Genomic DNA, 13964 nt, shown 5'->3' on the forward strand with positions numbered 1-13964 from the left:
TTTTAAACGCACATAACTTAGAAAAGTTAGAGGTGCGTGATTCGTGGTGCTGGGATTCGTATTCGGCACCCCGAAAGCGAAGTCGAAGTCCTAGCTACTGAGCTATCACCGCTTATCTTAAGCCACTATGTGCATTAAAAGCATAATGATCGAATAGGAAAAATAATGACGCAATGGTCTTTGCTAATACTAATTTAAATACATATTTAAGACACAACTTTACTGCACAGCAAAACTTTACCGTGTAGATTTCACTGTAATGTTGCCAATGTTACATTTATACTAGGAACTAATATATGACATTTTTAGAATCTTAAAGCATTTCTGAATGGAATTCTTAACTTTATATACATAAAATAATACCCAATGAACTGTACCTAATATCTTAATCAAAGCCTTTTAAAGTAATTGACCATAACTTCTTACTTTCACTTGGCGATGCAATGTTTTCTAATTCCAGAAGTGCCTCTAATAGTTTCTGTGGTTTTTTCAAATAAAAATCTTCACATTCTTATTTGAAAAATACTTGACTACATTATAGAAATAGACAATGAAATTTATGTACCTATTTAGCTAAAGAAGTAATCTAAATAAACTAATCATTGCAACTTTTTTTTTTTTAATTTTTATATCTTCGAGGATGGATTACAGGATAATAACAGGGAAAAAATTATTGCTACTATTTTTGAATAGGTATTTTTTTTATAAGTTTAGGTTTGCTTTATAAATATAACCTAAAATAAACTATGTAAAACTAAATAAAATCTAAAACGTCTTCGAAACCACCGCAGCGAGGCACAGTTCCTAAGATGCTGGCAGCATTGCCCCTTTGGATGGCCAAACTATTTCGTTTGCCAAGGTAACTGCCCGCTCTAGGGTCACCGGTAGACTCGATAACCTTTTTCAATAATTCTTTAGGGTCAATATTTTTACGGTAACATTATTTGGAACCTTGTTTCTTCCGCCGTTTTCTCTAGTAGACTTACAGCCATTGATACATTTTCATCATGGTCATTACTGATTAGCAAAGTGTTAGTGATACTATACATACATCCAGTTTCCCTGACCGATTGCGGCCATCGCCATGTTGCCAGTTTGACACTCCATGATATTAACTATAAAAATCTTAATACTCTATACCGCAGGAAATAGGGTAATGTAAATTCATCGCGGACACGGATAGTTAGAATTACTAAATGGATAACTATGGAAAAGTATTAAGTACCTTTGTATTCCAACAGCCAATATACCTACCTCGATATGGGAGATTGAACACAGCCATTGCTACAATGAGTTAGGTATTTACGTTCAAGTACTTTTGTTAAAATGTACAAAAAAAAATCAAAATTCATTTATTTCAAGTAGGCCTAACATAAGTACTTTTGAAACGTCAAGTCTGTCTGTGTGTAGTGACTCTAACACCGGTTCGGAAGACAGATTCTACCGAGAAGAAGCCGGCAAGAAACTCAGCAGTTGCTCTTTTCCAATATCAACAATTTATTTAAAATTCAATTTTTCATTCAAATTTTACATTTTAAAATTCATTTTTCTATCTTGTGAGAGATGAAAGCGGAGCCGGATGCTTCCAAGCAACCTTGTCATTAAGAAATTCATCAATTGTATAGTAACCTCGCTCTAATAAATGTGTTTTAACAAATTCCTTAAACTTATACTAAGCTTGCTAAGGACACCTAACATATTACTCGGAAAAATTAACTTTTTTAGAAAATGAAAGTACTTAAAATGTCCATGTAATGTATTGTAACTTAAATACCAGCTGAGAGACTAACGGATTGAGGATGATGCTGATGAGTGATGAAACAACTAAAACAAGCTAACTCGTAGTTGCGATTCATAATGCGTCGTGAATGTAAGGTCAATCTTAAGAATGCATAGTACATATTCTGCAATGAACTGCGCGAATTCATATTTAACTAGGTTGGCATTTGTGTATATTTGTGCATCTCTGCAATTATATCAACACCAATTTACACTGGAGCAGCATGGTGGACTACCGCCTAAACCCTTCTCAATGTTGGAGGAGACCCTTGCGTTGTATTGGGCCGTTAATAGTTTGATATGATGATGATGCCAAAAATCAAGTACGTACAATGGTTGTATGTTAGGACATGAATGAAGGACGAACTACTAGAAAAATACAAATGTTACGAACATTGGATAGAAGCAGGCGTTACTTAGCGGAACTCTATAAATCTCCTGTCACGATGTTTGTCCGCGATGGACTCCTAAACTACTTAACCGATTTAAAATTAAATTGGTACACCGTGAGCATTCTGGTCCGAATTAAGAGATAGGATAGCTCAGATTTTTAATTATAGTCACAATTTTATTTTATTGCAAATTATTTGTCTATAATTAATTGACAGTCACATGTTATATATATACTACTATACTCATTTAAGGCTCAGCGATACTGAATACTTTAAAAACAAAATCAAACGCAGACGAAGTCGCGGGCAACAGCTAGTGTATTATAAAAATTAAGCTTAATTTACTATTACTCCGTGAAAAGCAGTACAATCTGTATGGAGAAATTTATAATTTCTTCAATCTTTATACTCAGCACGAAACAGATCTTCGGCAATGTACTACGCACTAACTGACCCACAAAGCTGCGTCAATGAAGGTTGGTGGGCTTTAACTATTATTTTCAAATGTTTGTGAAAATAAGCGATATTGACAACTTAACGTGGAAGAGGACGAGGTTAATTACCAGACTCCGGTGCTGAAAATTTCATAACTGAAAACCCATAACACACAACTATTACGTGCCCCACCCGGGAATCAAATTCAGGACATCGTGATCAGTAGTCGAACACGCTAAAAACTCGAGGCTATTTCAACATAGGATATAATAATTATTTTAATCAATGCCAGTTCCATATTAAATTATTTCCTTTCTTGCTTTTATTTAACTTACCAACTACTTACAAATTATTTACTAACTTTAGCACACGATTTTACCCGCATTAACAGGCGGATGAGACTAAGAGTAGCCGGATTTCATTAAAACCTTGCATTAAATAAAGAAAATAAGTAAATATATATTTTACTAGCTGTTGCCTTCATTTTATTCTACTAGTAAGGATGCTACACATTTTACCTATTTAAAACTAAAGCAAATATAACTGAACTTTATGTTTTTGGTGGGTTTCCTGTCAGAGATCGTTTTTAAGCGATAAGGCCGCCTATTAACTCCGGTTTGTTATTACTTACTAATTTTTAAGTTTGGTCTACAATAAAGTGTAGGTATATTCATTTAATTTCCTTTTCAATCCTATTTTTACTTCTCCTATTTATTTGAAAGGAAGAAGAAGAAGAAAATTAATTTCCTGTTTTATTTATTTACCAGGAAACACGATGTCGGACCCCCTCCACCGCTCCGCAGAAAATAGAACAGGTGATCACGCGGTGTCAAGATGAAATCAAAGTATCTATATTAAGAGGTGAGTGAATCGTTTATTCAAGAACAATGGAACATTTGGTCCGGTGCAGTGTAATAAATTCTATTCTTTTCTCATATAATATAATAAAAAAATCAGCTTTATTAACTTCTAAACTTTGTTACCATGACTAAGATTCATGGTAGTCATGTTAACCCAAAGTTGCGAATACTTCCCAGGTTTCCACGGGAAATTTTGTTATTGTATTTGTCTTTTAAAAATAGTTTTTTTTTTTTTCATTTTTTTTTCATCATCACTGGAAAAAATTTTTTAGATAGAAGATAGAAAGATAAAAAGTTTTTTTATTCAGACCAAAACAATCTTTGAGAGTTAATGTAATGATGATAACGTTTATGTGCGATATGTTAAATACAGCACAACTAGCGAACATTTTTTCTCACTTACTCACGTAAGCATCTTTAGACAGCATTTATCCATATTATGTCAGTGACAACTTGTAAGAATTGAATTATTAGTAAAAAAAATAATTAATTCTACGACAATACTACAACGCTATCTAGCCCTAAAGTAAACGTAGCTGATGAATATTTTTATAAATAATATATATATATATAAATACTTATAATATACAGATTACAACAGACACTGAAAAAAAATCATGTTTATCCCACAAAATGCTTTTAGTTGTGGGACTGGAACCCACAGCCCTGAACTCAGAAACCAGCGTCACTGCCCACTTCGCCAATCGGCCGTATATTATTTAATATCGTTTATATTTTTATCGGCAATAGTATTGACTGTGTGTGTTTGAATTTTCTCAAAATAAAAGACTGAGGAGTCAAGAACATTGAATGAATACCTACAGTTTATATATCTAAATGATATTTATTGCGTTACTAAAAGCGAAGTTGCAATACTATAGTTATTTATTAGTTCATTTTAGCGTGTGATATAAAATAATATTTAGCCTAGATACAGCTTGCTAAACTTGTTTCATATTCCATGAATAGAATTTAGGGTGTTTAATTACTTTTTCAGAGAATACAATCGCGTGCATTGTGTGTGTTTATCTTAAAAATCAAATCATTAGGTGTATGGGAAATTCGCACGTCTGATCGTTTGATCTTGCATACGTAACACGGGGTCACAACTAGTCAAGGTCGAGTGAAAGTAATGCACGGTCTGCAACCATACGTAATACTTAACTTGTAGACAGTAGTTGATATCTTTATCGTATAGTGTATATCTTAATATATATAAATCTCCTGTCACGATGTTTGTCCGCGATGGACTCCTAAACTACTTAACCGATTTTAAATTAAATTGGCACACCGTGAGCAGTCTGGTCCAACTTAAGAGATAGGCATAGATCTTTAATTATAGTCGCAATTTTATTTTATTGCAAATTATTTGTCTATAATTAATTTACAGTCACATGTTTTATATATATACTACTATACTCATTTAAAGCTTAGCGATACTGAATACTTTAAAAACAAAATCAAACGCAGACGAAGTCGCGGGCAACAGCTAGTATATATGTATATATATAAATATTTTTTTTAATGGACTTCCACAAACTGTTGTTTTTCTTCAGTAAACTCCATAGCTTAAAGGAGTGTTCTTTATCTTAACATATTATAAAACTGAAAAACTACCAAACGGTTTTCATACGGTTTTCACTAATGAACAGATTGACTCATTCGGAAGGTTTTAGTGTGTATTTTGTTATGGTTTTTTTTTTAATTTTCTGAAATATAACGTTGTTTGTTAAAGTATATTTATTTATTATTATTAGTCATCTTAGTACCCAGCTACGCTTACTTTGCGACTAGACGGCGATGTGTGTTTTTACTTATTTTTATTTATTTATTTACCTACATATTATTTTCCTGCTGCCGCCGAAAATAAATTCTCGAATTACTTGATACACTTTATATTTTTCTGCAAAGATTGTGTTCAGTACGAATTAATGAAGTAACGTCAAGGCCGAGTAAAAGTATCGCATACCGACACTAGCGGTCCCCAGCGACTTCGTGCGCGTATGAGTCAATCTAAGATAGACATGCTATCATGGAAATTCTTTTAGAACTATTAAAGATGGACATACACTATTTTGGCTTAACTTTAACTGTTTACGCAACGCATGCATTGTTTTTTTTTTAATTCCACTTCAAATTAACCTCAAACTTCGGCATGTGGATTTAATATAACTGCCATATGCTCGGTTTCTATATTTCTACCGGAACGCTAAATTGCTTAGCGGCAAGCCTTTTTAGGTAGGGTGGTAACTAGCCACGGCCGTAGCCTCCTACTAGACTTGAGGAAAATCAGAAATTATAAAGTCCCAAATTGCCCCTGTTAGGAATCGAAACCGGGAACTCCAACTTGAAACTACAGCGCCCACCGCTGGGCCAAGCCAACGGAATACATTAGGTTGACGATTCATTTCCATGTAATTGTAACGTAATGTTATATAGCCTTTCTCAATAAATGGTCTATACAACACAAAAAGATTTTTCCAATTCGCACCCGTAGTTCCCGATATTGGCGCGTACAACCAAACAAACATTCAGCGTTATAATCCATACTTTTAGTATAAATCGTAGGTGTGTTGGTTTTTGACTGGTTTGTTGTTACTTTAGTCCTTTAATAAGAAACCAATCGACTTAATTTTTGGCATAAAGAGTTGAAGAACGGAGTGTAACATAGGCTACTTTTTATCCCAAGGAAACAAATATAAGGGATTTTTAAAAAAACCGTAATAAACGCCGACGCGTGCAACAAATAGTATTAGTATAAAATACATTCTTGACGGCCGATTGGCCCAGTTTGCAGCGACCCTGCTTTCTGAGCCCAAAGCCGTGGGTTCGATTTCCACTACTGGAAAATGTTTGTGTGATGATCATGACTGTTTATAAGTGTCTGGGTGTTTATATGTATATTCTAAGTATTTATGTATATTATTCGTAAACATATTCATCAGTCAGCTTAGTACCCACAACACAAGTTACGCTTACTTTGGGGCTAGATGGCGATGTGTATTGTCGTAGTATATTTATATTCATTATTTATTTATTCTTAGTTAGCTACGTAGGTTAAATAATGCGAAGTTATAAAAGATCTGTGTATTGAACTGTTACCTAACGTGAACTCAATCACTTGAACACAATTATACACTTGCAACTTAGATTGGGTGTTTTTTAAATACTTTATAAAAAGGTTTCCCACCATTCTTCATCATCATCATCCGCAGCGTATTAACGTCCCACTGCTGGGCACAGGTCTCGCTTTTCGGAGAGATGGGTTTAGAGTATAGACCCACCACCCTGCTCCAATGGGGCTTGTAGGCTTTAACGACTATTACTTCAAGTAAGTGATGATAACCAGGAACGACGGCTTTACTTGCTTTACGAGGCACGGGCGTTGATCACGCCAATTTCCTAACTCCAGGCTTGTACTGAAAATTATTTTATAGAAAACTAGCGTACCCACCGCTTCGCCGGGCTAGATTGTGCTTTATTTTATTTAAACAATAAAATTACGTCATTAAATTTTTAATTTAAGTCTCATAATATATTAAATCATTTATTTCTCTCTGTATTCATTCTCTTCTTTTCTCTTCTCGAGCGGGTTGAAGATCATTATCTACACCCATGTACACCCAACAATAGAATATCAATTATCATCATAGTAAATAAAAGCTGTATTTGACAGTTTGACAGTTCAAAAATAGGAGTGCTCCGATAGTCACCAAACTTTACAGGATTACTCGCCAGGTCAATCCGGAGATTCTCTGAAAGTTTCATTGAAATCGGTCCAGCCGTGTCGGAGCCTATACGGAACATACCCACACACTTTCTCTTTTATATATATAGATAGATAGATATACAATACCTTATATAATATTTTGCCCGACCCGGTGCGAACCTAGAACCTCGTGATCCGTAGTAGTATATCCTAACCATTAGACTAACGAGCCAGTTATATTTTCATACATATAAGTATATATTCAAACAAATAAAATCCCATTGTTTCGGAATGACTGATTCTTATCAGATTTATTTGGAAGGCAGCAAAATAAAAAAGTATAACGTATAGCCTTATTAATAATCTGAATCTATAATGAGTTCATTAGTTCTTAATTGAAGGGAAATATTTGTTTGTTTGTTTGTACATTTGTAATCGATTAAAATGGATACTACTGGACAAGTTTTAATAATTCTTACATCAATTAGAAAGCTATTATCCTGAAGTAACACATGCTATATATATATACTAGCGGACCCCAGCGACATCTGTCGGGCTGATTTATGAATCCAAACCATCCAGGGTGCTACCCAAACGCATACCAAAAAATTCATTCAAATCAGTCCAACGGTTTAGGAGGAGTTCGGTGACATACACACGCACACAAGAAATATATATATAAAGATTTTTTTTAAGTTATGCTTCTTTTAAAAAAAAATGATGAGAGTAAATTTTTACGATGCGCGCGCACACCGTCACAAAAAACGGACACCATGAAGTTAGCTATAAGGTTTGACAGTGACACTTTCAATTGTCAAAGTCTGCGGGCTCATTCCGGTGATTTAATTGTTCAAAAATCTAAAATGTTTATGTTGATTGAAGCTTGCTTGTCCTATAATGAGATAACTAGATGATGCGTTATAACAAAACTTTCAATGTATTATTCAATGTATTATACCTTTTTTCTATTGTTAGTGTCGCTTTTTCTACAAAAAATTTTTGAAAAGATTGTTGTCTTGTTACGCCAAAGAACTGTAACTTCTAACGCGTGTACATAAGTACACACACCTTTTCTTTTTTTTTTTATTTCACTACAAGTTAGCCCTTGACTGCAATCTCACCTGGTGGTAACTGATGGTGCAGTCTAAGACGGTAGCGATGGTGGCAGCTAACCTGTTAGGGAGTATGGTAGTCATACCTACCCCTCATCGGGTTCTACGCGACATCGCAGCGCAACACTAAATCGCTTAGCGGCACGGCTTTGTCTGTAGGGTGGTAACCAGCCACGGCCAAAGCCTCCCACCAGATTCAAGCCAAATTTATTTTATTTGTTTGTACATTTGTAATCGATAAACATGGAAACTACTAAACCGATTAATAATTCTTTCATCTATTAGAAAGTTATTTCATCCTGAACGAACATTAGGTAGGTAGCTATATTTTATTTCGGATTTCAGCGTGAATTTATTTTATTTGTAAACGAAAAGAACAAATAAGACATCATCATTTTACAATTATTCATTACATTATTTTAACAATTATTCATTGTAAAGTCATCATCTCTTGAAGATACTTCGGTTTCGGAGCGAAACGTGCATAGATTGTATAGAAATAGAAACGTACATTGCCGAAGATCTGTTTGGTGCGGAGTATAAGGATTGAAGAAATTATAAATTACACCACACAGATTCTCCCCGCTTTTCGTGAAGTATAGCCAATTAAACATAATTTTCATAATATATCATCATTTTATACAGTCGTTAAGAAATAGGTACAATGTTTTACAAAAACGCTCTTAATTAGATTTATAAAATGTCTCGGATGTGAGTGAAACCGCGGGGTACAGACAGTAGCGTGCGCTAGGTTTCTTAGCAGGGTATGCATACAGCAGGAAAATTGCATAAAACGGCAAAAATTCTCCTTCTATACGAGCCTTACATCAATTTTAGTAGGTAGACAGTGCTTTTGCGCATGTATGAAGCGCACGCCAATGGGTACAGAATAGGTTAAATGAGTATACGTTTTCAAAATGTAATTAAGAACAGCTCTGTTTATTATATTTGTTTTCATTATTTGTTTTAATTTACACTTGTTTTTTACTACTTTTAAAACATTTGCACCAAAAAGGCGGTAAGCAATGATAAGGTTGCTAACGTAAATGAAAGGTTAGGAAAAATACAGTAGCTTTAATATTTAATTTAATATATAATACGACAATACACACATCGCCATCTAGCCCCAACTGATGAATATTTTTATGAATAATATACATATAAAGACCCAGACACTGAAAAACATTCATTTTCCAGTTGTGGGGCTCGAACCCACGGCCTTGGACTCAGAAAGCAGGATCGCGGCCCACTACGCCAATCGGCCGTCAAATTTATTGGAAGACGAAGTCGTGGGTATAAAATATAGCTTGATACATGCACGAGTATCTTTTAGCTAATACTAAAACACGTTTGCAAACATCGCCGGCTTAAATTTGCTAATAATGCTAATAAAGCAAGGTACAAGTTGCGCTAGTTGCAACCTGCAAACTAAGTGTCTAAGCCACGACACTTTACAACATTCTCGTAACAGCCTCTGGAGTTTGATTACAATTTAATTTGCAGATTAGTTAGTGCAATAGATGCAACAAATCATAATACGTTGGTTTAGTGGTGAGCATGTTCGACTACGAACCACGAGGTCTTGAATTTGATTCTCGGACCTGGCCAAAAGTGTTTTTATTACTGACAATCATCACCATAGCAAACCATACCCGCCCACTACAGGGCACGGATCTCCTCGCAAAATGAAACAGGTTCACGGCCGTAGTCCACCACGCTGGCCCAGTGCGGATCGGTGGACTCCCCACGGCTTTGAGAACATTATGGAGAACATGCAGGTTTCCTCACGGTGTTTTCTTTTTTCACAGTTGAAGCAAGTGATATTTTAATTGCTCAAAATGTACATACTCGACTTAGAAAACGTAGAAAATATCCAAACTAGGCCCCGTAAAACTCAAGCCGAATACTTAACCAGTGGTCTTAATACTGACAATAATTTAAATTAAAGTAGTTAACATACTATTTATTATTTCCGCTAAATGACCTTGAATAGTATTTAATTCTACTTATAGGGTAAGTTATGTTTTTTAATTCTTCATGGCTTTTAAATTGGAATTTTGGTAAAGAGCAACTGCCTGTGTATCCTGCCGGCTTCTTCTCTCTAAGTCTGCCGCCTGAACCGGTGATATAGCATCCTATGTGCAAACTAGGAGTTAGTATCAAATTGGCGTGGTTCACTCCCGTACCTTGAAGAGTTAATGAAACCGTCGCTTATCATCATTGACAGGTTATAAACCAGCAGTCAAAGTAAACCCCCCCCCCCCCCCCCCCCCCCCCTAGGCCACAGCCCAGCAGTGGGACTTTGATACACATTGATGATGAGGAAATAAGACCCTCCAAGAACGACTTAACTCAATTACACGTTCGAATTTGCAATACAGTTTACACACGCGTTCATTTCGCAACCTTGTGTCGAATTATCGGACGTTCCTAAAGGCTGCGCATACAAACTTGTTCGCATATAAACTAGATTTTATACTGCAATATAAGTTATTACATAATGTTCCTTCCTTAGTTTTATTCTTATTTATTTACCTACTTAAGAATCTGCAATGAATATGAATAGAAACGTAACAAGGAAATGTCACAAACCGGATTGTATTACGGAATGTACCTGTCTACTTATTGAAAACATAGTAATGTTTTTTTATCTATATATCTATATGTTTATATTTAGAGGCTTGAGAGGTACATTATTTACTATCCTGGAGACTTGTCTGTGAAATCGAAACGTTACTAGATTTTGAGAAAATCATTACCGAAGATCTTACTGAAAAAAATCAAATAACATCACTTTATTAGGTACGCGTCGCGTAGCGTAGATACTGTGCACGTGTCGGTCTTTTATCTTCAATAGGGTTGTCAAAAGTAAACACTTAGAATGTTGTGAATTCGTTTGTATAGGAAAATAAATATGCTTATTTTGACATAATATTTTTCATTCCTTATGAAATATACTTATGCATCCTTCAACAGTATTCCGTAATTCGGTTACACGTTGTTTAGATACGGTATATAGTACGGTATTTAGGTATTGTTTAACACATCATTATTTTTAGTAGTAGTAGAGTTTTTAGAAGTGAAAACTTCTTTTGGTCCGTATGTTTGAAACACTGCACTGGAGTTCAGGGGTAAGAAACCTAAAGAAAATTAGAAGTTAGACTGAACCGTCACGCTCTGGGGTGAAAGGTTCATCGAGTGAACTCGGGACCGCCCAGTATACACAAGCTAGAAAGCTGGCTGTTCTGGCGCTCTGTTTAGTATATGTAATTCATACCTAATAATTGCCAAAATATTACTAGAAAAAAGGATACGCTATCCATTAGCTAAGTTACAAAGTAGCTAGGACAAGAACTAAAACTGTTGCAGAAACTGTTTCGTTTTAGTGCAACTATATAATAATCTACCAATAAACTTTATTGTAGAAAAGTCGTTTTTTATTTTAAAAAAAAAATCTAACTGTCAACATTTTGTAACTGTGCAGCTAGTTAAGTTTTTAACATTGATGTTAATGGTCACCAAAAATTAATCTAAAACTTAATGTAATTAGTTTTAAGTTATCTTGTAAGTAGACAGTGTCTTCAATGTCTTTAAAGAAAGAATGCGCTACATTACAAGTTAGCCTGTTTACAGTTTAGTTTTGTCTAATTCATAAAGATAGAGTGTTTTAACCAAATTAGCAGCTCAGAACTTCAGAAGGTATATGCATAGTTTTACCGGTATTCAGATTTACATAACAGTTGTATTCTTAAACCGTCCTCGATACATATTGTCAACGGACGTTCTCATATATATACCCATATGTACCTAGCTACCAACGTAGAAGGTTAAAACTCTTAACTGTAACCGAGGTCGCGCTGACTCACAGAAATACTGACTTGGATTCAATTAACACATTTGGAGATGCAGGCAAAAGACCAGTGACTACTTTTGGAATCAAATTGGCGAAGTGTGAGCTGATCTCGAAGATGATTGGTTCCGTACCACCTTGTATGATAATTTGAAACACTGCACTAGAATTCAGGGGTAACAAACCTAAAGAAAAAAAAATACAACCGAATTGAGAACCTCATAATTTGTTTGGTATTTTTTTCCCCTTTACCTTTGAAACTTATTCTATTTTCATAATTTACTTTATATGCGATACCAGCTATCAAATATTTTATTTATAGTGGGCAGCGACCTTGCTTTCTGAGTCCAAGGTCGTGGGTTCGATTCTCACAACTGGAAAATGTTTGTGTGATGAACATGAATGTTTTTCAGCGCCTGGGTGTTTATCTGTATTATATAAGTACCTATTTATGTATACTATTATTCATGAAAATATTAATAGGTCATCACATTACCCATAACACAAGCTACGCTTACTTTGGGGCTAGATGGCGATTCGTGTATTATCGTAGTATATTTATTTATTTATCTACCTTGTTACAGTCTACAGGCTAGAATGTTATTTGCCTTGGCAAAAGTGCAAGAACGTGCGATATAGACCAATATTCAATTTTTCTACGGATACTTATGACTTCCATTTAGACGTAACTTAACATTAAGGATCCTACATTGAGTTCGATCTATATAATGCCTAATACCTTCCGAACCGGTGGTAGAGTCACTACACACACAGAGACTTGACGTTTCAAAAGTGCTTATATTAGGCCTGCTTGAAATAAATGAATATTGAATTTGGTCGTACTTTAACTGACAGCACCTTCTGTAACCTGAGCGAAGAGTTGAGAGTTCACCATAATGATCTCAAAGGCGTGTGAAGTCTACCAATACGCACCGTAGCAGCGTAATGGACTACGGCATGAACTCCTTCTCATTCCACGAGGAGACCAAACGGCCGCGGTAATAGGTCGGTATTCATGATTGGACACTATCTTGCGTAGGAGGCCTGAGTACGTTAAATATTTCCAATTGCGTGGATGAAATTCCGTTTAATATTACTGGTAATTAATAATCCGCTCAAAGGAACATATGATCTGAAATCCGTGATGTATGTGAGAGACAATGGTCTATGGAATCTGAACGAACAATAATGATTAGTATTGTTTCATCAACATTAGCCATTAATGCCCTATTGGTGGGTACAGGGGGGTAGGAATCCAGAGCACACGCTGCTCAAACGCGGGTTGCCATATTATCTCCAGTAGCCAATGAAAATACAAACACTTATTAATACATAGTATGGTCTGTGTGCTGAGTGCGAGATTATTTACCAATTCGATCGCGTAAAAGTTAACTATGATTTGAATGGCGTTGAAAGAACGCCATCTAGGGACCAGAGATGGCGCTCATTCGACGCCATACAAATCATACTTAACTTTTACGCGATCGAATAGATGGATAATCTCGCACTCAGCACACTGTTATTGCCTGATTAACAAAGACTAAGGTTGTTGCTGACGTTTTTTTATTTATCTATATTAATAATATTGTTGTTTGTTTATTTGTTTGACGTTACTTTATACCCTAAGTAAGAAACCAATCGACTTGATTTTTGACATAGCGTTAGTTAAAAGGACGGAGGGTACCATAGGCTAATTTTTATCCCAGGAAAATCAATGGATTTGCCAAATGTGACAAACGCGGGCGAAGAAAGCGGGCGACAACTAGTTTGTAACACGTACCTTAATTGAAAAATGATACCAAAATAATAATTGTCAACCTGTAAATC

General features: G+C 35.2%; 1 protein-coding gene across 2 annotated transcripts in view; it reads left to right on the forward strand.

Annotated features, from left to right (window-relative positions):
• The window catches only part of LOC120625895 (general odorant-binding protein 70), a 43370-nt gene that overhangs the window by 10773 nt on the left and 18633 nt on the right, over nt 1–13964 (forward strand). For both annotated transcript variants that reach the window (XR_005658829.1, XM_039893154.1), the window contains exon 2: nt 3374–3467. Coding sequence is in view for 1 of the 2 variants with exons in the window: in XM_039893154.1 (XP_039749088.1) it covers nt 3374–3467 (94 nt within the window). In the remaining variant the exon portion in view is untranslated. The remainder of the gene's footprint in view (nt 1–3373; nt 3468–13964) is intronic.

The sequence above is a fragment of the Pararge aegeria genome, chromosome 8 (genome assembly GCF_905163445.1).
Source record: "Pararge aegeria chromosome 8, ilParAegt1.1, whole genome shotgun sequence".
Taxonomy (NCBI): Eukaryota; Metazoa; Arthropoda; class Insecta; order Lepidoptera; family Nymphalidae; genus Pararge; species Pararge aegeria.